The 25,450-nt window shown below is 47.1% G+C and overlaps 1 protein-coding gene across 4 annotated transcripts in view; it reads right to left on the reverse strand.

The window, feature by feature from the left end:
* Positions 1-25,450, reverse strand: part of USP54 (ubiquitin specific peptidase 54) — a 263,766-nt gene that overhangs the window by 70,027 nt on the left and 168,289 nt on the right. For all 4 annotated transcript variants that reach the window (XM_024218696.3, XM_024218694.3, XM_024218697.3 and 1 more), the window contains exons 5-7: positions 17,366-17,479; positions 16,771-16,853; positions 13,670-13,775 (exon numbers count right to left, since the gene is read on the reverse strand). In XM_024218696.3, the coding sequence (XP_024074464.2) occupies positions 13,670-13,775; positions 16,771-16,853; positions 17,366-17,479 (303 nt within the window). The remainder of the gene's footprint in view (positions 1-13,669; positions 13,776-16,770; positions 16,854-17,365; positions 17,480-25,450) is intronic.

Here is a 25,450-nt window from a genome sequence, read left to right on the forward strand (position 1 = left end):
TTTGCTTGTGTGCGGCCACACAGGCACACACCTTAGAGGGAACTATCTGCGGACCACCTGAATGGAGCTCACGGGCCACAGTTTGAGAACCTCTGGACTAGATGTTCCAAATATTCAAGGCAGCAGTGGACTGGGAGGCACTCTAACCAGGGCCGGCTCCAGGGTTTTTGCCACCCCAAGCGGAAAAAAAAAAAAAAAAAAAGAAGCCGCGATCGCGATCTGCGGCGGCAATTCGGCGGAAGGTCCTTCGCTCCAAGTGGGAGTGAGGGACCGTCCACCGAATTGCCGCCGAATAGCTGGACGTGCCGCCCCTCTCCTGAGTGGCCACCCCAAGCACCTGCTTGGCAAGCTGGTGCCTGGAGCCGGCCCTGACTCTAACCTAGACAAACACTGGAACTCTTAGTGCCAACTTAGTGGGGCTCCAGAAATCTTCTGGTTCTGGTATGTATATTCTGGTTCACCGAAGAACATAATGTGAGATTTCAACTGAAAGCCAGTGACACACTGATCATCAATATCATTGTGAAATGTATGTACCTGTACCATTCAAGGAGTTATATCTCTGTACCAGAAAATTATGTTCTTGAGCATCTATGTTAAAAGCAAGTCACCAAAAGCTGACATGTCTTAGGCCTTGTCTACACTACAGAATTTTGTCGACAAAAGTCAGCTTTTGTCAATAAAAACAGTGGAGATATATTCACTACCATGCTCCTTTCACTGACAAAAATGTCCTGTTTTGGAGACAAAATAAAACCACCTTGACGAGAGGCGTAGAGCTTTTTGTGGCAAAGTTATATCGACAAAGTATCAGTGTAGACACTGCGCTTGGTTATGTCACTGTAAACGCCCTCCAGGAAGTGTCCCAAAAATGCCCATCCTGACTGCTCTCGTCAGCAATTCGAACTCCACTGCCCTCCATCCAGGTGCATAGGCTTCTGCCCCTCGCCCTTTAAAGGCCCTGTAATTTTTGGAATTCCACTTCCCGTTTGCCCAGCATGGAGAGCTCACATTGCATCTTCCCAGTTGACCATGGCAGCTCCACAGCGCAAATGCTCTCCAGCTTGGAGCACACCAGAGTTGTTGCATCTGCTGGGTCTGTGGGGAGAGGAGGCTGTGCAGTCCCAGCTCCGCTCGAGCTGTAGGAACTTTAAGAACATAAGAATGGCCATACTGGGTCAAACCAAAGGTCCATCTAGCCCAGTGTTCTGTGTTCCGACAGTGGGAAATGCCAGGTGCCCCAGAGGGAATGAACAGAACAGGTAATCATCACATGATCCATCCCTTGATGCCCATTTGATACCTACAGTCAGATTTTTCATGGCATGTTGAATAAGGGCTACAAAGGGGACAACACAACAGTGCCATGTGAAGATAAAGGAGCTGAGGCAGGCGCATCAGAAGGCCAGGGAGTCAAACCGTCACTCTGGTGCTGCACCAAAGACCTGCCGCTTCTATAAGGAGTTGGACGTCATCCTCGGCGGTGATCCCACCTCCACCGCCCAGGGCCCAGTGGATAGCCAATCTTTATTTGTCTCCTACACGTGGTGGTTGCTGCTGGAATTAATACACAGTGGCAATTTGATCGTTCGCTGAGTACAAAACAGTCAGGAATCATCAAAATTTTCATGCAAGGCAGCAAGTTAACAAAGCATGGCAAGAGTGTTGTATAAAATGTATAAATACATTACTGGATCTCATTGTCAAAATGGCACCTCAACCCCCCGATTCATTGTGCCCCTCTAATAGCGCTGGTATCTGGCTGCTCAAAATCTGCCGCCACACAATCTGCCTCCGTGCTCCAGCCCGGGGCAAACTTTTCACCCTTAGCCTCACAAATATTATGGAGTGCACAGTTGGCTGCTATGACCATGGGAATATTTTCCTCATTTAGGTCTAACCTGCCATGAAGGCAGCACCTGTGTGCTTTTAGTTAGCCAAAGGCACATTCAGTGGTCATTCTGCACCTGCCCAGCCTACTGCTGAAGCGCTCCTTGCTGCTGTCCAGGTTTCCCGTGTAAGGCTTCATAAGCCATGGCTGTAAGGGCATGCTGGGTCTCCCAGGATCACTATTGGCATTTTCAACATCCCCCACTGGAATCTTCTGGTCTGGAAAGAAAGTCCCTGCTTGCAGCTTTCCGTACAGGCCAGTGTTCCTGAAGATGCGTGCGGCATGCACCTTCCCGGACCACCCCACGTTGATGCCAGTGAAATGCCCACGGTGATCTACAAACATCTGCAATACCATAGAGAAGTACCTCTTTCCATTGATGTACCCTGTTGCAAGATGGTCCAGGGCCAAAAATCACAAGATGCCCCAGCAGTCTTAAATAGTAGCTCACCACGGTGAGAGGATAAGTCTTGAATTCGAGAACGAGGCTTTGCACTGCAAGAAATCTCATCTGTGGAAGTGAGGCCCTGGCTGCTGTCGAGTCTAGAATGGGTCCAATAAACTCTATTTTCTGCACTGGAGATAATCAACACAGACAATTCAGTCCTATCAGGCTGAGTGCATCAAAGGTGGACCAGATTATGCAGATGCTGGACACCACCTGTGATCTCGATCAACCTCTTATCAGCCAGTTATCCAGGTGAGGGAATCCAGAGGAAAGCTGCTACATACACCGTAAAAATATGAGGGGCAGTCGAGAGACCAAAGGAGAGGACTGTGAACTGATAATGATGGCCACCAACAGTGAATCTTAGAAACTTTCTGTGACCCTGCTGAATTGCCACATGAAAGTAGGTATCCTTTAAATCAAGAGGAGCATACTAGTCCCTCAGCTCCAGGGAAGGAATAATGGAAGCCAAAGTGACCATCCAGAACTTCAGTTTTTTTATAAGGAACTTCTTTAACTGCCTTAGATCTAAAACAGTCTTGAGACCCCCTTTTGGCCTTCAGTATCATGAAGTATTGGGAGTAAAACCCCTTTTCCCTGAACAAAGGAGAAACCTCCTCCATGGCTCCTACAAGGAGAAGTGATTGCATCTCTTGCTGATGTGCTCTCTCATGACAGGGGTCCCTGAAGAGGACAGGAAGGTGGCGTAGAAATAAAATGGGAGTAAATTTTCCCACTTCCATTATACTTAGTGTGGTTAGATGTTTGGCTGTGTGTGTGTGTTCTCCCTGTGCGTTGCTCCAGCTCTGCGCAGACAGCCGACACAGCAGACCTGGAGCGAACCGCCCAATGACCACAAGATCTGTAAGGTGCAAAGGCGCCCGGCCAGGTTTATTGTCGACGAAGCACAGTAATAGCACTTGGCAGACTCTACAAAGATACTAAAACATGTATGCCTGTAACAATGAATACAGCTTAGTAAATGGCGGGACTTTCAATTCCCCCCTGGGCTGGCCAAACATACTCCCTCTGAAATACATCTTTATACCTTAATATAGTGGGTTTCAAACTGTGGGTCGCAACCCAGTACTGGGTCACGGAATGTAAGGCACTGGGTCACAGCGGCTCTGGTCAGCACCACCGACTGGGCCATTAAAAGTCCCGCCGGCGGTGCTGCCCGGCTAAGGCAGGCTAGTCCCTACCTGTTCCGACACTGTGCTATGCCCCAGAAGTGGCCAGCAGGAGATCTGGTTCCTAGATGGGGTGGGGGACCCATGGGGCTCCATGCGCTGCCCCTGCCCTGAGCACCGGCTCCACACTCCCATTGGCTGGGAACCGACCAATGGGAGCTGGTAGGGGTGGTGCCTCCGGGCGAGAGCCACGTGGAGCTGCTTGCATGCCAGACCTGCTGCTGGCCGCTTCTGGGGTGCAGCTCGGTCTGTGGTGCCAGGACAGGCATGAAGCCTGCCTTAGCATCCCTGCTGTGCAGCTGACCGGGAGCCGTCCAATGTAAGCCCACACCCCAATCCCCTGCCCCAGCCCTGAGCACCCCCTCAAACCCAGAGCCCCTTCCTGCACTACAAACCCCTCATCCCCAGCACCACCACAGAGCCTGCACCCCCAGCCCAGAGTCCTCACCCCCTCCTGCACCCCACACCCCTGCCTCAGCCCAGAGCCCCCTCCCACACCCTGAACCTCTCATTCCCTGCCCCACCCCGCAGCCCACACCCCTGCACACCAACCCTGTGACCGAGCCCTTCCCACACCCCAAACCCCTCATCCCCAGCTCCATTGGGTCACGGGCATCAACAATTTTCTACAACTGGGTCACCAGGAAAAAAGTTTGAAAACCACTGCCCTAGTACAAACAATTTATGTACTGCCTTTGACATAGTAAATTATGCCCTCTGATGTGGCTAGTTATCACTCATCACCTTGTACATGTTGGTTCAATTAAAACATTGTTATTACGTACTGTTATCCTGACCGTATCTTTTAGAAGGGGCCAGTGTGTTCCTGTTATCCTTAGGGAATGTTTTTGTACCATCCTTAATATCAGGATGTTCTGGTACCACTTGATATCAGGATGTGTTTGCGTGAGTACTCTGTGCTTAGCACTTCTTAGGAATGTGTATTTCTGCAATATCAGCCTTGTTCTTGCCATATTCTGTAAGCAGGTCCTGCCTCATACCAGGCTTCTAATGCAAGGGCTTATGTCTCAGGCTCTCTTCCTACTACACTTAGAATCCAACAGTCTGTTGTGATGCGAGTCTAAGCACGACTGAGTGGGACAGGTAGTTTGCAAAAATTGGAACAAAAAGGGATTGCACTCTCAGAACTGGTAAACCATTCTTGACCTGCCCATCAAAGCGAGCTCTTGGAAGATTCTGCCCACCTCAATGAACCAGCAGCTGCAGACACAGGAGGCGATGGTGGAAGTTGCCGTTTGTAACCTCTGTTCCTTCTTCTTGGTAGGTCTTGGGCTTGAGGGGTAAATCCCTGAAAATGCTGAGACTGATAAGTGCAGAAAGCCTTCTGTTTCACTGCTGCAGTGTAAATGCACAGGGATTTCAGGGTTGCCCGAGAATCTTTAAGACTATGCAGAGACTTGTCCATTTTTTCTGAAACTAATGACGGCTCCTCAAAGGGTAAGTCCCAAACTGTCTGTCACATGTCTGAAGGGAGGCCAGAAGAGTGAAACCAGGATCAGCACCTCATCGTGATGACAGAGGCCATGCTGTGAGATGCAGAATCTGCTGCATCAAGCCGTGCCTGTAGAGCTGTTACGGAGAACAACTTGCCCTCCTCCATCAAAGTGAGTAACGCTTGTTTTGCCTTATCTGGAAGCCTGTCTTTAAATTTCAGAACTGTATCCCACAGAGTGAAATCACAGCGTCCTAGCAAAGCTTGCTGGTTCACAATGCAAAGCTGTAATAGATCTGTGGAATAAATGTTCCTTCCAAGTAAGTCCAGCTTCTTGTCCTCTTTATTCTTTGGGGTTGAGTCCTGGTGTCCCTGTCATTCCTTTTCATTGGCCACTGCAAATACAAGGGAGCCTGAAAGAAGATGGTTATACAAGTGCTTGAACTCTCAGGGGGGGACTTAGTAGCTTCTCTCCACTCTTTTAGCCATTGAAGGCAGAGAACCTGGGGTCTGTCAGAGGATCCTGATAGGCTCTAAGATAACCTCATTCATTGGCAGCACTAGTCTAGCTGAAGACTCAGATGTTAGAATGTCCACCAGCTAGAGGGATTTTTCCTGGACCTCCTCTGGGTGGATATCAATTGCCATAGTCAGTCCCCTCAACAGCTCCTGATGGGTCTTAAAATAATTTAAAAAAATATATGGAGATATACCTATCTCCTAGAACTGGAAGGGACCCCAAAAGGTCATCGAGTCCAGCCCCCTGCCTTCACTAGCAGGACCAAGTACTGATTTTGCCCCAGATCCCTAAGCAGCCCCCTCAAGGATTGAACTCACAACCCTGGGTTTAGCAGGCCAATGCTCAAACCACTGAGCTATCCCTCCCCCCTCCAGAGATGGAGAAATAGGCTCCGACATAACTGTGTCATCAGCAGATGAGGGAGAGAATGCTAACGGTATCGGGCTGATCCAGCTTCTGGTCCTCTTGTAGCTGCTTGCAAGAGGGATCCTGACTCTGCTCAGTGCCGGGCTCAGTACAAATGCTACGTTTGTGGCAATGATGCTTCCAACGCTCAGAAGATGGAGCCAGCTGACATGGCTGTGGAGATGTTATTGACTGGGGAGGGACCCCACAGGTTCCAGAAGGGCTACTGTATGGCCCTGGACCCCAGCTATGCTTAGACCAAGGGTCCCTCCTGAAAGCGCCCTGCTGGAACGGGGACAGAAACCAGGGCAGGCAGGTGGCATATCCCTCCTGAAGGGACCAGCTATATTGGGACACATAGGAACCTACTTCAAAGCCTGATGATGAGAAGCTTCTCCTTGAGACCAAGGCAGTGCCATACCAGTTGGTATCAGGGAAGGCAGTTCAGACTCTAATGGAACCAGGGATATCTTCTGTGGCTTTCCTCTTGACAGAGCTGGCCTCACTGGTACCCTGATGGCTGCGTCCAGTGGAGCTGGTTGGTGCGGAGATGAAGGCACAGGAGGCAGTACCCTGGGCACTGGTGCTGGGCAAGCCTCTTGAACAACTGGTGACATCGGCACCAAGAGATTCCAACAGCTCTCTCACAGCTTCAAAGGCCTCAGGAGTAAACAGCACCAGGAAGATAATATGAGGTACCAAGACATGAGGTGATGCCAATGAAGGAGCGTTGGGAGTCAGACTTTACAGGTCCCACTGGGCTCTGGAGTCAACAAACTCCCCTGTTTAGAGATGTGCATGGGGGAGTGCTTCCTCTTTGAACGCCCTCTCGACTCCTTAGCAGAGTTCATCCTCTTTGATTCTCTCAACGACCCCAGTACTGAGTCCAGTTTCTGATGCCTCTTCTTCAGTACAAGACGCGACAATCTGCTTCTCGATACTAGAAGAGCTGGAGGTGCGTTGACAGACGCTGAGGTGTTCAGTACCCAGGATCAATGAAGAGGGCTCAGATGGAGGCCATAGCGCCAATTCCACGAGCAGATATTTCAATCTGGCTGCCCCATTTTTTTTCAAACAGGGCTTAAAGCCCTTACAAACGCCATACTTATTGCTCACGTGAGCCTCCCCCAAGCACTTAAGGCAGTTAGGGTGAGGATCACTATTTGGCATAGCCTTGCTGCAAGAGTGGCATAACTTGCAACCTGGAAAGCACAGCATACCTCTGGTATTGAGGCTGGTACCCAAACTGGGTGCTGGAATCCACCAAAACAAAAAAAACAAAACCAACTTTTTAATATTTACAAACTAACTATACATGGTATTATATAAAGTTATTGAAGAAGACTTGAAGTAGCAAGGATAGGGAGATCCAACAGCCATCACAGGTGGTAGGAAGGAACTGGGGAGCATAGGGCAGCTCACCCCTTTATGCCTGCACGATGTATGCAAGACAGCAGAGGGCGCTGAAGCAGCCCTGAAGGGTACTCCTAAGGGTAAAAGCTTTCCAATCGTGCACTGGAGCGCACAGATACCTGCAGTAGAATGGACATGCACAATCACTCAACGAGAAAATTTATTTAAGATTTTGTTTCAATAATTCCTCACACCAGACAATTTAAAAAATAGAGAGAGATCGAATAGGGACAAATATTGGAGAAACTGTGAAAGAGGAGATTTAATGCACATATTGTGGCTATGTCCAGTCATTAGGTAGTACTGGGATGCAATCTGTAACCAAATATCACAAAGTGTTGGATATTTATTACCAAATGGCCCTTTGGTAATCCTTCTTGGGCTTCTAAGAAGCAATGGGCATACAAAAGAAAATAGAGAATTAATCTCTCATCTGCTAGTAGCTGCTCGGCTACTGACAGCTTCTCTATATAAAAAGAAGTCCAACCATAGAGGAGTGGTTCAAAAAATATGGGAGGTTGTTACGGAAAAATTAGTGCATCAGTTATGTACCCAGCAAAACAGACAGGACAAATAGATTCTTAGATATTTGGTTACCTTTTATTCAGTACTCAGACAAGTATATTCACCTGCAAAATAAAACAGCACACCTGTCCAATTTTTTTAAATATTAACATTTGATAGAGATACCTGGTGTGTTGAGTATGTGTAATCAGAGATTTCACTCAATCTAATAAAATCGATGCTCACTCTGTAATATGGTAACACCCTGTTAAATAGAGATTTGATGACTATTTTCCTGTATAATGTTCTCTTTAAACATAAGCTCACTGTTGTAATTATTACCATTTTGTTTCTGATACTTATGTGGCGAGGATTTGTAAACCTATTAATACTTCCTAAATAAATAAATAGTAAAAAAATTTTTGTGCAAGTACACACACACACACACACACACACACACACACACAAAAGGGTTGTGATCAGGAGCATTTTCAACATACTGGAAAAAAGTTTCCCATTCAAAATAAGAGATGATGACTGCAATTCCAACAAGCAATACAAAATTAAAAAGCTTTCTATTTAGCCTTGCCAGAGTCACTGTATCACCCTCATCACCCTCAATGTCAAGTCACTTTAGGCTGCTTTGCAGAGATTCTCAGGACAAAAAACCCTTTTCATAAAAGGCTTCTCATTGCCAAGAGGCCTGTTTCACCACTGGATCTAATCACGCCTGACACTTTATCCAGGGAATGAAAGATCTTACAGGACCTCTTCCTCTCAACAGCAATTTACAAAGGTGGCTTGCTTTATAAGATTAATTCATCAGGATTCTCTTTGCAAGCTTCACTATAGTATCTTTCAGTCCAACCAACTCAAGAGAGCATAGCTTGAGTTTTCCAAGTCATCTTTTTGGGGGTTAGTAATAAGTCAGCCAAAAGCAAGGTAGTGGGGGTGGGGTGGGGGGAAAGCCTTTTTCCAAACACTGAAATCTGGGATATTTACATCTTAGGGAGAGAGAAGGACACATATATTCAGATATTCTATTTTCCAAATGTCATTCAGGTGGCTGAAGTTAACTACAGGAATTTGTGTGGCCTCCCTCAGGGCAACTGAATTACCTTACCTGCAATTCTCTTCCTCTCTTCTCCCATCTGTTTGAAGTGCTACTGAGCTATACTGAAGGAGCTCAGCTAAATTCATAACTTTCTGACAGAGAGGAAGGAATGTTGAGTCCTGATACAGTGATTCCTCTCTTGCATTACAGGAGGTGCTACTTTTAACTAAGCCACCTCAGGATGGCTCCCCAGATCGTTAAATAAAGCCAAAAAGTAAGGTGAGGATAACAACAGCGGAAGGAGCAGCAATTAGCAAACAATTTAGTCAAACCAAAGAATTCACATCAGATTAATCAAAGGGCTCTTGTCTTCCACAAAGGCTATATTCTTACTAAATTGTAATTTTTACATATTTATCTACTTTCATTCTCAAAGAGCCGAAGCATTTTTACTCCAACTTTCCAAAAAGGAGACATTCACCGTTGGCAGAGATTAAGCATGGAAAATTTCAGTGAGAAAGGTGAAAGTTTCAGAAAGTTATAAGCAGGGCTGGCTCCAGCGTTTTTGCCACCCCAAGCGGCGGAAAAAAAACAAAACAAAAGGACGCGATCCGCGGCACTTCAGCAGCACCTCTACTGCCACTGCTTCATTCTTTGGTGGCAATTCTGCGGCAGGTCCTTCCCTCCTAAAGGGAATGAGGGACCCGCTGCCGAATTGCCGCCAAAGAGCTGGATGTGCCGTCCCTTTCCATTGGCCACCCCAGGCACCTGCTTGCTGCGCTGGTGCCTGGAGCCGGGCCTGGTTATAAGCAACTGAAAAGCAGAGGGTTAGAATGGAAATGCTGACACAGCCTTGGTTAATGTGGTTGTTACAATTCCTGCTACAATCAATGCCAGTTTCTTCTCCTTCTCCTCACAAAGGTTCACCACTAAACTCCACTGAGGATCTGACAAGACTCGTATTCCAAGCAGGGCCGGCTCCAGGCACCAGCCCACCAGGCTTGTGCTTGGGGCGGCACCTGGAGGGGGGCAGTGCAGTGCTCCGGCTCCGGCCGCCGGGGAGAGCAGAGCCCCGGCCGGACACTCCGCCCTACTCCCAGGGCTCCGGCCGCCCTCCCCCCCGGCGCCCTCCCCCCGGCCGCCAGGGAGAGCGGAGCCCCGGCCGGGGCCAACCGCCCTCCCCCGGGGCTCCGGCCGCCCTCCCCCTCACGCCCTCCCCTGCCGCGCAAGACTACACAAAGCTATATTTTTAACAGCAGCAATAATTTACAACAGTGGCTTATAGTCACGAAAATGCATCAAGTAGTTTGCCCATCCTTCTCCTAGCTACTAATTCAGTCCTGACCCTGTATGTGTTTCAAGTTAAGCACATGCAAAAGTCTTTGCAGGATCATGGCCTTAGACTGTAAGCTCTTATGGGTAAGAAATCTCACTCCATTTATGCTGCAAAACACAGTGTACATTTATAGAACTAAATAAATAGATACTCTAAAATTTCATTCACTGCCATATGTTGAACTTAAAAGAATCCAACTGTATTTTTGTATGGCCTGTGGTAGCACAGTACACGAAGGCTAGCTAGACATGTGCAAAGAACTGCTTTTACAAGGTTAAATACCAGTTTTCCTCAAAACTCCTAATTATGCTTTTACTCCTTCTCCACCCCAAAAGACCTTTAATGACATGGCCCAAGAGAAAAGCACAGTTCCATTCCTTATACTGAAACATGTGAGCCCAGTTGAAATGAAATCTTACCTATGCACCTAGGGACATGAACAGAATAGAATGGCTGACACGGAAGCTATACTATCTGTGTTATAACACAGCAATGTCAAAAGAATTCTACTGGAAGTAAACTCCTATCTCTTCCCATGCTGCTGTTGCTCATGAAGCATACCGGTATTATGCTGTAAGCTTCACCAAAAGCATCACCATGAGAATTGTGTTAATAGTGGAAATGCTGTCCTAAGCCTAAGATCATAGATGATTAGGGTTGGAAGAGACCTCAGGAGGTCATCTAGTCCAACCCCCTGCTCAAAGCAGGACCAACACCAACTAAATCATCCCAGCCAGGGCTTTGTCAAGCAGGGCCTTAAAAACCTCTAAGGATGGAGATTCCACCACTTCCCTAGGTAACCCATTCCAGTGCTTCACCACCCTCCTAGTTAAATAGGGTTTCCTAATATCCAACCTAGACCTCCCATATTGCAACTTGAGATCATTGCTCCTTTTTCTGTCATCTGCCACCACTGAGAACAACCGAGCTCCAGCCTCTTTGGAACCCCCCTTCAGGTAGTTGAAGGCTGCTATCAAATCCCCCCTCACTCTTCTCTTCTGCAGACTAAAGAAGGCCAGTTCCTTCAGCCTCTCCTCATAAGTCATGTGCCCCAGCCCCCTAATCATTTTCGTTTCCCTCCGCTGGACTCTCTCCAATTTGTCCACATCCTTTCTGTAGTGGGGGACCCAAAACTGGATGCAATACTCCAGATGGGGCCTCACCAGTGCCGAATAGAGGGGAATAATCACTTCCCCTGATCTGCTGGCAATGCGCCTACTAATGCAGCCCAATATGCCGTTAGCCTTCTTGGCAACAAGGGCACACTGACGACACATATCCAGCTTCTCATCCACTGGAATCCCCAGGTCCTTTTCTGCAGAACTGCTGCTTAGCCAGTCGGTCTCCAGCCTGTAGCGGTGCATGGGATTCTTCCGTCCTAAGTGCAGAACTCTGCACTTGTCCTTGTTGAACCTCATCAGATTTCTTTTGCCCCAATCCCCCAATGATTTCTAGGTCACTCTGGACCCTATCCCTACCCTCCAGTGTATCTATCTCTCCCCCTAACTTAGTGTCATCTGCGAACTTGCTGAGGGTGCAATCTATCCCATCATCCAGATAATTAATAAAGATGTTGAACAAAACTGGCCCCAGGATCGACCCCTGGGGCACTCCGCTTAATACCCGGCTGCCAACTAGACATGGAGCCATTGATCACTACCCGTTGAGCCCGACAATCTAGCCAGCTTTCTATCCACCTTATAGTCCATTCATCCAATCCATACTTTTTTAACTTGCTGGCAAGAATACTGTGGGAGACCATATCAAAAGCTTTGCTAAAGTCAAGATATATCACGTCCACTGCTTTCCCCATATCCACAGAGCCAGTTATCTCATCATAGAAGGCAATCACGTTGGTCAGGCATGACTTGCCCTTAGTGAATCCATGTTGACTGTTCCTGATCACCTTCCTCTCCTCCAAGTGCTTCAAAATGGTTTCCTTGAGGACCTGCTCCATGATTTTTCCAGGGACTGAGGTGAGGCTGACCGGTCTGTAGTTCCCCGGATTCTCCTTCCCCTTTTTAAAGATGGGCACTATATTTGCCTTTTTCCAATCGTCCGGGATCTCCCCCGATCACCATAAGTTTTCAAAGGTAATGGTCCATGGCTCTGCAATCACATCAGCCAATTCCCTCAGCACCCTTGCATGCATTAGATCTGGACCCATGGACTTGTGCATGTCCAGCTTTTCTAAATAGTCCTTAACCTGTTCTTTCACCACTTAGGGTTGCTAACCTCCTCCCCATACTGTGCTGCCCAGTGCAGCAGTCTGGGAGCTGATCTTGTCTGTGAAGACCGAGGCAAAAAAAGCATTGAGTACTTCAGCTTTTTCCACATCATCTGTCTCTAGGTTGCCTCCCCCATTCATTAAGGGTCCCACATTGTCCCTGAATTTTTTTTTGTTGCTAACATACCTGTAGAAACCCTTCTTGTTACCCTTCACATCCCTTGCTAGCTGCAACTCCAGTTGTGTTTTCGCCTTCCTGATTACACCTCTGCATGCTCAAGCAATATTTTTATACTCCTCCCTAGTCATCTGACCAAGTTTCCACTTCTTGTAAGCTTCCTTTTTGTGTTTAAGATCACTGAAGATTTCACTGTTAAGCCAAGCTGGTCGCCTGCCATATTTGCTATTCTTTCTGCACATCGGGATGGTTTGTTCCTGCGCCCTCAATAAGGCTTCTTTAAAATACAGCCAGCTTTCCTGGACTCCTTTCCCCCTCATATTAACCTTCCAGGGGATCCTGCCCATCAGTTCCCTAAGGAGTCAAAGTCTGCTTTTCTGAAGTCCAGGGTCCGTATTTTGCTACTCTCCTTTCTTCCTTTTGTCAGGATCCTGAACTCAACCATCTCATGGTCACTGCTGCCCAGGTTGCCACCCACTTCTACCTCCCCTAAGAATTCTTCTTTCTTTATAAGCAGCAGGTCAAAAGGAGAATGGCCCCTGGTTGGTTCCTCCAGTAGTTGCACCAGGAAGTTGTCCCCAACACTCTCCAAAAGCTTCCTGGATTGTCTGTGCACTGCTGTATTGTCTCCCAGCAGATGTCAGATGGCTATATGCTAAGAGTGCTCCAACATAAAATAGCCCTCCAGTAATGGAAAACGGCTTCCACGATTGACTATCATTTCTGTTTCTTTGGATGAGATTTTCTAACTCCTGCTCCTCACAATGTCTGCTTTCTTCTCTGACCTCGATCCATAACTTATGTCCCAGCAATTCCAGCTGTCAAAGAGGGGGCCCAGATAACAGCTTTTCTTTTCCCCCTACCCAAAGGGTCATAAAACCTACTGGAAGTCTTACCCACAAAGAAAATTGGTCCATCCATCTCTGACGCCTCTAGCATTGTGATGAGCTAAATCTTTAAAACTCTTTGTAGTCAGAGACACAACAGTAGACACTACTAGCCCTCTTCTGTCTTTTGCTTATGTTAAAAAGTCAAGCTAAGCATACTCACCGGACAGTTTCGCAGGTCTCCCATGGTGCTGGCGTTCTGTAGTAACTCTCCAAACATATCCGGAGTGGGTTTCTCTCGTCTCTCCAGCATGCAAATAGCTTGATTGCTTCAGTGCGAGGACAGCATGGAGGAGAAAAGTTTATTTAAAAAGTTGAATAAATACACATTTTCATTTAGCATTTATGCCACAATTAGAAAGCTGAGAAAGTAAAAACAGCTATCATATTGTAATTGCTTATTTTTGCAATTAATTTTTATTTATTTTGAAAATATTTTAATGTGCAAAACCGCCACGTTTCAGTAGTGGATTCGTGCTTTTTGTGTGACTATGTTGCAGAAAGAAAATGGGAAGTTAAAGAGAGATGACAGACAATTCAAGTTTGGTCTCAAATTTGAGATTTTAAGACAAAAATCTAACAGAAATGTTTCAAGGAATATTTAACTTCCAATTAAAACACATTTTTACAGCAAATAAGTGGTTCCCTACAGAATTTGCAACCCAACCACAGCAGCACTATGCTGTTGCACAAGACCGTATATAGGTGAAATCGTATAGATGAAATTATAAGCAACAGTGAAGCAGACATTTAATTGCACTGTCCAAGTTGAAAGATGCAAAAAGGAAACAAACAGCATTAGTGGAAAAAAGTAAATTATATTTTAAAGTTAACAGTTTTAGTATAAGCAACGTACATAAAGAACGTACGTAAACACAGCATGATTTTTATGTTCATCGTGCTCCTTGAAACGCTACAGTCCCAAATAAAAATTTTAATCTCATTTGAAATTCTTATGACAAACATTAAATATTAATATTTTAAGTTAATAAAACCATTCAGATAAACAATGTCAGCCAGAAAGTTCACCTAAATGGTAGCAGCCACAAGCATATGCTCACAACCTTTTTGATATACTATCAATCATAATTTCCCCCCACTGATTTGCATGACAGAAGCTATTTCTGATTTTCAAGACAGTATCCAAATCCCTTTTCACACCTCCACTGCACGGCTTTTATACTGGGCAGCAGGTGGGCAGTTAATTTATTTCCATCTCAATCAAGATTTCGAAAATAGATAGTAACCTCAGCCTTTTATCATCTCTGGTCAGTTTCTTGTGGGTAATCATTTGTGTCACCAGCATTTGGAGAAAGGAAAATGTGCTATTTTCCTAAATGTGTATTCAACAGAATTGTTAGATGGCTGGAGCCAAGACTTCATGCATTTTTTTCTTTATTTATTTGGAGCAAATATTTTTAGCTATTATTTTTTCATTCATTCATTCATTCATTCATTTCTTTAGTTTCCTTTTTATTGTAGTCTGTATGTTATATCATAATGACACTAAACCATAACTGATTTACCAAGAGAGGATAATAGGAACACTTAAGAGCCTCTAGATTTTTAGCTCTATTTATTATATAGAATAATGTGTACATAATTTATTTCCTTGCTCTCAGGATAAGACATCTGATTGAATTAAGTCTAAAGTGTTTTCTTATAGTTCCAAGAGAACGTGCCAAAGTAGGAATGATGCTGATAACTTATGTTGTCTACTTATTTAAGCAGGTTATCTGTGAAGTGGTTTTCATCTAGAGGGATAAGAAGAACAAGTAAACCAGTGTTTAATAATTCAGTGCACCTTCTATGGGCTTAACAAGTGGATATTTCCCCTTTTTAGGGCTTCCTTATGGCTGATATTGCTTTGAGTGTATTTGTTCATCAAATAACTACCGTATACACTCGTTCATAAGCCGAATATTTTTGGTAAAAACGTGACGCATCAAAGAGCAGGGGTCAGCTTATAAATGGGTCTACACCAAAATTTTATGATTTTAAACTCTATGGAATTATTGAATTGAATACCTAATACATTGTCGTTTTGATTACCTGGAGCGTCTGGAGGCATGGAGCCCCTCGGCTCCCTGTGGCCGCGGTTCGCCGTTCCCAGCCAATGGGAGCTGTGGGAAGTGGCGCGCCACTTCCTGCAGCTCCCATTGGCTGGGAACGGCAAACTGTGGACACTGGGAGCTGAGGGGCTCCATGCCTGTGAACGTGCCAGGTAAACAAAATGTCCAGGCACGCCAGCAGCTTACCCTAACGGGCCAGGAGCCAAAGTTTGCCACCCCTGAAATATAGGGTCGGCTTATGAAAGGGTCATACAGTTTTTGCTATTTTTACCTAACCATCTTGGGGGTCGGCTTATAAATGAATGGGCTAATGAATGAGTATGTACGGTAATTAGCCAGAAAACTCGTTTGGGGGATTTTAAAAAAATTATTGATTGTTTTATGTGCTCCTGACAGCCAGGCTTCCACTGTTCAACACGGACAGCTCTTAGCTAACTTCATGTGCAGAAACAGCATGAAGCTGCTGTGTGAAGCTAAAAGTTAAAAACAATAACTCTCGGTTTTCCACTTAAATATTTACTGATACATCCTAGTCTAAATGTGGTACTAGGATTTTACAGGTAAATCTCTGTTTAAACTGAAAGCCCTATAATGAGATTGAAATACTGTTAGGAACCAAGATAAAGTAGCTTTGCAGCAGAAACAGTGTTGAAAGAATCTGACAGGAAGGATTTCATGCATATGAACCACAGAAATGCTAATTTAAAAAAATTGGTTTAATGCTCATGAAAGTGAACCTGAACTACCCTTTGATATTTCAGTTCAGCCCACCACACAGTTCTACCAGTGCAATTCAATTGTGACCTGCATTACTCTTTTCCGTTTCAGTTCTGGGCACCACAGCTGTCAATGTTCTTCAGCCCTGAACTGTAGCACTACTCCTTTCCAGTCTTGTTCCTTAACACAGCTCTTCAAGTACCTGTTTCTCTGTTCTATGTAACTCCCTGCCATAAACAGTCCTCTATCTCTACAGCTCTGTCAATGAACCTAAATTCTTGATCTACATCTACCCTCCATCCTAATCTTCTGTCTCACAGAAGCCTTATGTTCCAGGCCACAGCTCTCCTACCCTTCCACTAATAATGAGCAATGTTCTGTATGTTGAATTATGTGACAGTGGAGAAAAATACCATGACCAAGGTACTACTGTAAACAAGGTAAACTCTTTTTTCATATAAAACCCCAGACTCACCAGAGTGAAGTGGTGGAGATGTAATGTACCATCTGGATAAAAGGCAGAGGGTCAGAAGTGGCACCACAGCTAGTACAGACACACTAAAACAGGAAGGGAAATTAATACCATGAGAAGGCTAAACTGATGAGTCCATGTCACGTATTGCTGTGCCTAGGGTTGCCACCTTTCTAACTGCTGGTAAACAAAACCCCGAGGGCCTGCCCCCGTGCACTCTTCCCCCCGCCAGGCTCCACCCTTGTCACTCTCTCCTCTCCCCCCTCCCCATGTCACTCGCTGGATCCTGTCAAGGAGCCTGGCTGCAGGTAGGAGGCAGCCCCAGCTGAGCAGGGACTGGCACGGGTTAATGACCCAGCCCGTTCTCCCCACCCCGGGATAAATTAGGGTTCCCAGGTCCCCAAAAACCAGACACCTGGCAACCCTAAATGGCACCTGGACACAGAAGCCAAAAACTAGACTGTCCAGGTAAAAACCGGATGGGTGGCAATTCTAGCTGTTCCTATCTGACATTTCTTCAGACATGATGCCAGATTTCTCAGGAACCAAACCTAAATGGGGAGTGGGTGCTTTGTGTAAAAAGATACCACTATCTCACCTGTTCAAACAAGGTCATTGCAAACTTCTGGTGAGAAATGCAGTGCTGAGCAGTGCAGATGTCCTCTTTTGACTCATCCGCAATGTGGAAATGAATCCGCATCAAGAGATTCTCCTATCCCGAAAGGAGGAAAAAAGTGAAAAGTTGATCATTTGTAATGTAGCCAAACGAAAATGAATTACACATAATTCACTACAGTACCTCAGAAATACTAAAATAAATAATGCTGTGTTAAAAGTGACATTTTACAATAGGATGGAGTGCTCTTGCTAACATTCTAAATTCATTTAGGAACTAAAGAGATTGGCATTTCATCGATATTAAACAAAATAGCTACCGTGTACGTTATCTGGAATGCTACACCAATTAACCTTTTTATTTATTTACTAGCCTATCTGCAGGTTCTATCATTATTTGTTCTGACAAATTCTCAAATGTCAGTGGGTTTGGCTTAAGTGCAATGGGCACAGCAGCTCTGTGGTGTTTAAACAGTGGGCTGACACTGTCTGGAAAACAACAACCTAACTGCAGGCTCATGATCCTGGAGTAACCCTTATTAATTATTGTATAATCAATGGATTTTACACTGTGCACCCAAAACTTTGTATGAAGGGGAACTTTATAACATGAACGAAGAGCTAGACAACTAATGGAGAGGCAGATGAAATTCTGCAAGACGCAAGAGTACTGAACACAAAGTGCCGGTGTGGACACCACTTCGTCAACAGGAAACGCTCTCCCACTGCTCATTGGCGGTGGTTTTAGTTTCTCATCAGGAGAGCTCTCTCCTGGAGATAAAAAGCAGCTACACTGCATACCTAACAATGCCACGGCTGTAGTGGCACAGCCACGCAGTTGTAAGGTGCGCAGTGTAGACATAGCCTAAGTCTCTAGTCCTTACGGTTGCAAAGAAAACCTTGAAAAGGTTAACTGAGTGCAAAGCAATGGAGTGATGTCTGCCCTAGGGCTTGTCCACACAGGAAAGTTTTATCAGTTATACTACTATAATTACACCAGTATAATTAAACTGACATCAGCATCAATGCGGACACCCTTATTGCAGCTTAAGGGTATGTCTACGGGCATGGCTACACTTGTAAATGTAGAGCACTTTGAGTTAAACCAGCCTTCGTAGAGCGCAGGAGGGAAAGTGCTGCAGTCTGTCCACACTGACAGCTGCAAGCGCACTGGCGTGTCCACATTTGCAGCACTTGCAGCAGCATAGGGAGCGGTGCATTGTGGGCAGCTATCCCACAGAGCACCTCTTCCCATTCTGGTGCTGTGGCTTGTGGGAAGGGGGCGGGGGGGGGCATTCTGGGTCCTGTCCCAACGCCCCATGATGCATCGCTTTGCATCCCAGCAATCCCTCTGCTTCCGTCCACAAATGGCGCCATCTTTCAACGTTTTTTGTACTGCGCGCTCTGTCTTCCCTTTCAATCTGCGGGAATGGAGCCCGAACTGCTGAGAAATATGCTGACGAGTCTCACCAGCACATCACGTTTGGCTTAAGATCCAAAGTGACAGCGACAACTCTGACGATATGGACTCTAGTAACGCATACGACACGAGATTGCTTGTGGCATTCATGAACATGCTCACCACTGTGGAACGGTGCTTTTGGGCTCGGGAAACAAGTACTGAGTGGTGGAATCACATCGTCATGCAAGTCTGGGATGACGAGCAGTGGCTGCAGAACTTTCTCATGAGAAAAGCCACTTTCATGGGACTGTATGAGGGGTTCGCCCCCACCCTGCGGCGCAAGGACACGAGATTGAGAGCTGCCCTGATGGTGGAGAAGCGGGTGGCTATTGCAACCTGGAAGCTGGCAACTCCAGACAGCTACCGATAGATCGCTAACCAGTTTGGAGTGGGAAAGTCGACCGTTGGAATCATGTTGATGCAAGTTTACAGGGCCATTAATCACATCCTGCTCAGAAGAACTGTGACTCTGGGTAACGTGCATGACATTGTGGCTGGCTTTGAACAAATGGGTTTCCCTAACTGCGGAGGGGAAAAAGATGGGACGCATATTCCAATTCTGGCACCAGCGCACCTAGCCTCCGAGTACGTTAATCGGAAGGGCTATTTCTCTATGGTTCTTCAGGTGCTTGTGGATCACCGTGGGCGTTTCATTGACATTAACGCAGGCTGGCCTGGAAAGGTGCATGACACATGCATCTTTCGGAACACTGGCCTGTTCAGGAAGCTGCAAGCTGGGACTTTTTTCCCAGACCAGAAGATCACGGTAGGGGAAGTCGAAATGCCCATTGTGATCCTTGGAGACCCCGCTTACCCTTTAATGCCATGGCTCATGAAACCCTAAACAAGGGGCCTTGACAGCAGCAAGGAGCGGTTCAACAACAGGCTGAGCCAGTGCAGAATGACTGTGGAGTGTACTTTTGGCAATTTAAAGGACCGCTGGCGCTCTCTGTATGGAAAGCTGGACCTGGCCGATAACAGCATCCCCGCGGTTATATCTGCGTGCTGTACCCTCCATAACATTTGTGAAGGGAAGGGTGGAAGATTCACTCAGGCATGGAACTCGGAGGTTCAACACCTGGAGGCTGAATTTGAACAGCCAGAGAGCAGGGCTATTAGAGGGACCCAGCGCGGGGCTGCAAGGATTAGGGATGCCTTGAGGGAGCAATTTGAGGCTGAAAGCCACCAGTAATGTTTGTTGCCCTGCACAGGAGTGAAGCGCAGTGGTTCCAATGTTAGTAGGAATCTGTGTTTACTACATATGATACACTGACTTGCAGTGCCTGTTGCTTTCCTGGGCTAAGGTATCTTTTACGTTATGCAATAATAAAGAATGTTTTCAAAGCAAAAAAATCCATTTAATGAAAATAAAATGCATTTATTGAAAAGAAACACAACTGCTTGGGAAACACAAAGGGCAAGGGGTGGGGTGCAGAACGGTACAATCACAGGTTTGCGTATGTCCTGTTATCATACTCAGCCTTCCTGTTTGGAGTGCTGTGCAATGAGTGCTGCACTTCAGGATGGCTATACTGCGTGGTGATGGGGGATGAGTGACCCCCTATCACTCCCCGGAGTCGGAGCCAGGTCCCTGGCTGGGCTAGGGAGTCCGACCACAGCGGTACCCCCAAGAGCCTTCGTTGAGGGCACAAGGCCTAGCTCAGGTTCTTTGCCTTAAGTTCTCTTGTGCAATGCCTGCGGACCAGACAACTTAGACCGCTTCTTTGGTACCAGCGAGGGGAAACGGTGACTGGCGGATCCCAGTGCCGGCGGTGCACTGCGTGCCAAAGCGGAAATACCGGATGTGGAGTCCAAGTGCAAGGGCTCCGATGCCGGGCGCAGAGCAGCCTCCATGAGTAGGGCCCTTAATCAAATGTCCTGCTTTTTTGAGTTTGTGGATGAAAATTTTTGCAGATCCGGCACTGTCTTTTCGATGGGACTCCCCCAGGCACTTCAGACAACTCTCATGAGGGTCACTGATGGGCCTCGTCCAGCTACAGTCAGAACATGGCTTAGAGCCTGGGGAGTGGGGCATGCCCCGCTCCAGGACAAAGTCCCATCCAGGAGTCTAACTACTAAAATACTTAACAGCTAACTAATCACTGACTAAATAACAAAGGAGAACGAGCTGAACAGTGAAGAACCGTTAATGCTCTTGCTAAGCAAGACCAGGCGCTCCAACCAACCATCACGGGCAGTGAGAAGGAACTGAGAGGGCGTATAAGCCAGCAGCGCCTGATATACCACGGCATGAGCATGGCACTCCAGGGGGCGCCAAAGCCGGCCCTACAGATACCACTAAGGCAAAAGTCTCCAACAACTGTGCACATGGGCGTGCACACACCTAGAATGGAATCAACATGAGCAAGCACTCAAAGAAGAATAAATTTTCCTTCCGAAAAGGTCCAATCTCTTGGCCTCCTTATTCTTGGGGGTGGAACTATATTGCCCTTGCTTCTCTTTCTTGTAGGCCACACAAATGACCAACGACCTTGGGGGCGGGGGGTGTACAAGTATTCAACCCCCTTGGCTGGGACGAAATACTTCTTTTCAGCCCTTTTGGAGGTGGGTGGAATTGAGGACAGGGTTTGCTAGTGGGTTTTGATAATCTTTAGGACCGCTTTATGCACCGGAACCGTGACATCAGCGGGGGTTGATGTGGAGAGCACATTAAACAAGGTGTCCGATTGCTCTGCCATCTCCTCCACCTCTAGGCCTAAGTTCATGGTCAACCTTCAGAGCAGGGCTTGGTACTCCTTAAAATCGTCTGGTGAGCTATCGTGAGAGGGCTCTGCCACAGCCTCATCTGGAGAGGATGAGGGCGGCTGGACCACTGGGGGTGGGCACCTGCCCTTCCACCCCGGCATCCGATTGCGCTTCGTGCACTGAGCCTGGTGCCATCTGATGTTTGTCTGAATCGGCGACCGACTATTGGTGCGAGGGGGACATTGGCATGCCCCAGGCACTCCACTAGGGCCATTGCGCTGGCCACTGGCCCTGCTGCCAGGATGGCATCGCGGAGGTGGACGCAGCCTCAGGAGCCCAGACACAATGGTGCTGTCTTGGTGAGGGACTGAACTCCCTCTCCGTGTCAGAGGAATCCTTCTCTGGTGACCACAGCGGGGCTGTCAACACCTGAGTCTGATGGCTTACCATCACCGTGTGTGAACGGAACCTTGAATAGGCAGATTGGTGCCGGGAGTAGGGGGATCGGCACTGTGTTGGGGAATGTTCCCGTGGTCTAGGCGATGGCGATTGACGTCGTGGATAGAGTCGCCAGAAGGATCACCGGTGCCATCCATTTGGTGACCGGCACCTCCCTCTGGGCGAGTCTCATTGAGAGGGAAGAGACCGGGAGCGAAGTGCCGGTAATCTGAAGCGGCAAACTGGTGACCTGAGCTGATGTGGAGATCAGGGGCATGGCCACAAAGAACTTTACCTTGGCTCTGGAGACTGGCGGCGTTCACTCGCCTTCGGAGAGGCTTTCATGGCTGCCACTGTAGGGTCCATCACAGCATGCGGTGCCAGCTGCACTGGGAGAGTCCTTTGCTTTCGGCGCCGGGAACGGCTGGGAAGGCGTTGACTCCACCATGAGTCTGGGTCCCGTACTACTCCCTGGAGTCGGTGGCGGATCCCTTGGGGAGGGGGAGTAGGAGGTCCCCTAGGGGATGTATCCCCACATAGCTCCTGGGTGGGCCTGGGTAACTGGGTCCTTTACCCGATGCCCCTTGGTCCTTCTTGCTTGGTCCCGATTTTTTGACTTCTTCTTGGGCACCAGCAAAGGGAAATGATGCTGAAGTACTGGGAGTTGAGTCCAGCCAAGACGGCTCCAAGGCTGGGCGGAGAGCAGCCTCCATGAGGAGGGCCCTCAAATGGATGTTGAATTCTTTGTGTGTCCTGGGACGAAAGTTCTTACAGATGGGACACTTATTTTATATGCAATCCCCCCAAGCACTTCAGACAGCTGCCATGGGGGTCACTAACAGGCATAGGCCTATTATAGTCAGTGCATGGATTAAAACCTGGAGACTGGGGCATGCTCCGTCTGGGGCAAAGTCCTCACTGGACCCTAACTTATTAACTACAGTGAAGAAGGAAACTACTGACCACTTGTTAGGCAAGGAAGAGAGGCACTCCAACCAACCACCACGGGTGGTAAGAAGGAACTGAGAGGGAGTAGGACCGTCAACTCCTGATATAGTGAGGCATGAGCACGGCACTCCAGAGGGTGCCACAGCCGAACCTACGGATACCGCTAAGGCAAAAGTCTTTGACAACTGTGCACGTGGGTGCGCACACACCGAGAATGGAATGGACATGAGCAAGCACTCGAAGAAGAACCTAATTTGCTAATGTAGACCAAGCCCTAGCTGCATCTACAGTGGGGGTTAGATCGACCTAATTATATCATGTAAGGCTTGCAATTTTTCAAAGGCCTAAGTGATGTAGGAAGGTTAGTCTAATGATTAGTACAGACCAGCCCTAAAGCTCAGTCTACACCAGCAAGTTATGTCATATAACTACGTTGCACAGGGGTGTGGAAAATCCAAAATTCTGAGTGACGCAGTTGTACCAACCTAACTCCCGGTGTAGAGAGCGCTATGTCGAAGAGAAGGCTACCATCTCTCAAGGAGGTGGAGTACCTACGCCAACAGGAGAAGCCCTCCCATCTGTGTAGGTAGCATCTTTCCTGAAGTACTACAGCGGTGCATCTGCTTCAGTGCAGCATTTTAAGTGTAGACAAACCCTAGAAATGGCTTTTTTTTTTGGTTAGCTTAAACATCTTCCGAAGCAACATAAAGCACACAAACAAAAAAAAGGCCCTCTTGTATTGGAATAAAGAGTGTCCAACACATGGTTACTCCAGTATAACTATATTAGTTTAAATTCACACCTTGGTTTACACTGGTATAACTTTCCCATATTTTGCAAACTCAGTAATGTTCTTTTAATTTTTTATTTTAAAATTCCTTCTGAGTTGGAAATACAAACCCGCCCACACCCTGCCCCCCTACGGCCAAGTTTGCAAACTGCCTACAATGCATTCTGATGGGAATCTCTTGCTGCGGTTGAACCATTCAAAGGGGATGGCTTGTAAGGTAGGTGCTCCCATACAGCTCAGATGCTGCATATTAGCAGCTAATTAAAAACACATTTTAAAGTTGCTATATGACAGTCTGATTTCAGAGTTACATGAGCATCCCAACTTTACATACCTATCCCAGATGTCTGGCAAGAAGCTCAATACAACTAAGTGTTGTCACAGGCAGAAACTATTGCCCCCTTTGGTCAAGAAAGTTACTCTCTTGAAGCTCTGGGCATTCTATCCCAATTTGTCACAATTTTGCAAGCCAAGGAGTTCTCTACATAGGCCTTGTCCAAACAACATCTGAAACTGTCAGCAGCAACTGAGCACAGTTTCAGCTACAAAAAATGAAGAGGGACTGTGTTTCAATTTCTCACTCATTAGCAATGGTTCCCAACAAAAACACACACCTGAACACTCCAAACTTTGGGACTCAGGACCATCTCTCTTTTATAATACACAGTCGCTATACACTATCAGAATCAAAATAACTTAGGCCTGGCCTACACTAGGAGTTTATGTCGAATTTAGCGCCGTTACATCGAATTAACTCTGCACCCGTCCACACCACGAAGCTATTTAGTTCGACATAGAGGTCTCTTAAATTCGACTTCTGTACACCTCCCCAATGAGGGGAGTAGTGCTAAATTCGACATGGCCATGTCAAATTAGGCTAGGTGTGGATGGAAATCGACGCTAATAGCTCTGGGAGCTATCCCACAGTGCACCACTCTGTTGACGCTCTGGACAGCAGTCCGAGCTCGGATGCTCTGACCAGCCACACAGGAAAAGCCCCGGGAAAATTTGAATTCCTTTTCCTGTCTGGGCAGTTTGAATCTCATTTCCTGTTTGGACATCGGGGCGAGCTCAGCAGCACTGGCAACAATGCAGAGCTCTCCAGCAGAGATGGCCGTGCAATCTCAGAATAGAAAGAGGGCCCCAGCATGGACTGATCGGGAAGTCTTGGATCTGATCGCTGTGTGGGGCGATGAGTCCGTGCTTACCGAGCTGCGCTCCAAAAGACGGAATGCAAAGATCTACAAGAAGATCTCTAAAGCCATGGCAGAGAGAGGATACAGCCGGGATGCAACGCAGTGCAGCGTGAAAATCAAGGAGCTGAGACAAGGCTACCAGAAGACCAAAGAGGCAAACGGACGCTCCGGATCCCAGGCCCAGACATCCCGTTTCTACGAGGCGCTGCATTCCATCCTAGGTGCAGCCGCCACCACTACCCCACCACTGACCGTGGACTCTGAGGATGGGATATTGTCGACGGCCGCTTCCTCGGACATGTTAGCGGACGGGGAAGATGAGGAAGGAGATGAGGAGGACGAGGCAGTCAACAGCGCTTACAACGCTGATTTCCCCGACAGCCAGGATCTCTTCATCACCCTTACAGAGATCCCCTACCAAGCGTCCCCAGCCGTTAACCCGGACACAGAATCAGGGGAAGGATCAGCCAGTAAGTGTTTTAAACATCTAAACATTTATTTTTAACAGAACAGGAATATTAACAATAA

The sequence above is a fragment of the Terrapene carolina genome, unplaced genomic scaffold, assembly GCF_002925995.2.
Source record: "Terrapene carolina triunguis isolate 2854851 unplaced genomic scaffold, T_m_triunguis-2.0 Scaffold310, whole genome shotgun sequence".
Classification (NCBI taxonomy): Eukaryota; Metazoa; Chordata; order Testudines; family Emydidae; genus Terrapene; species Terrapene triunguis.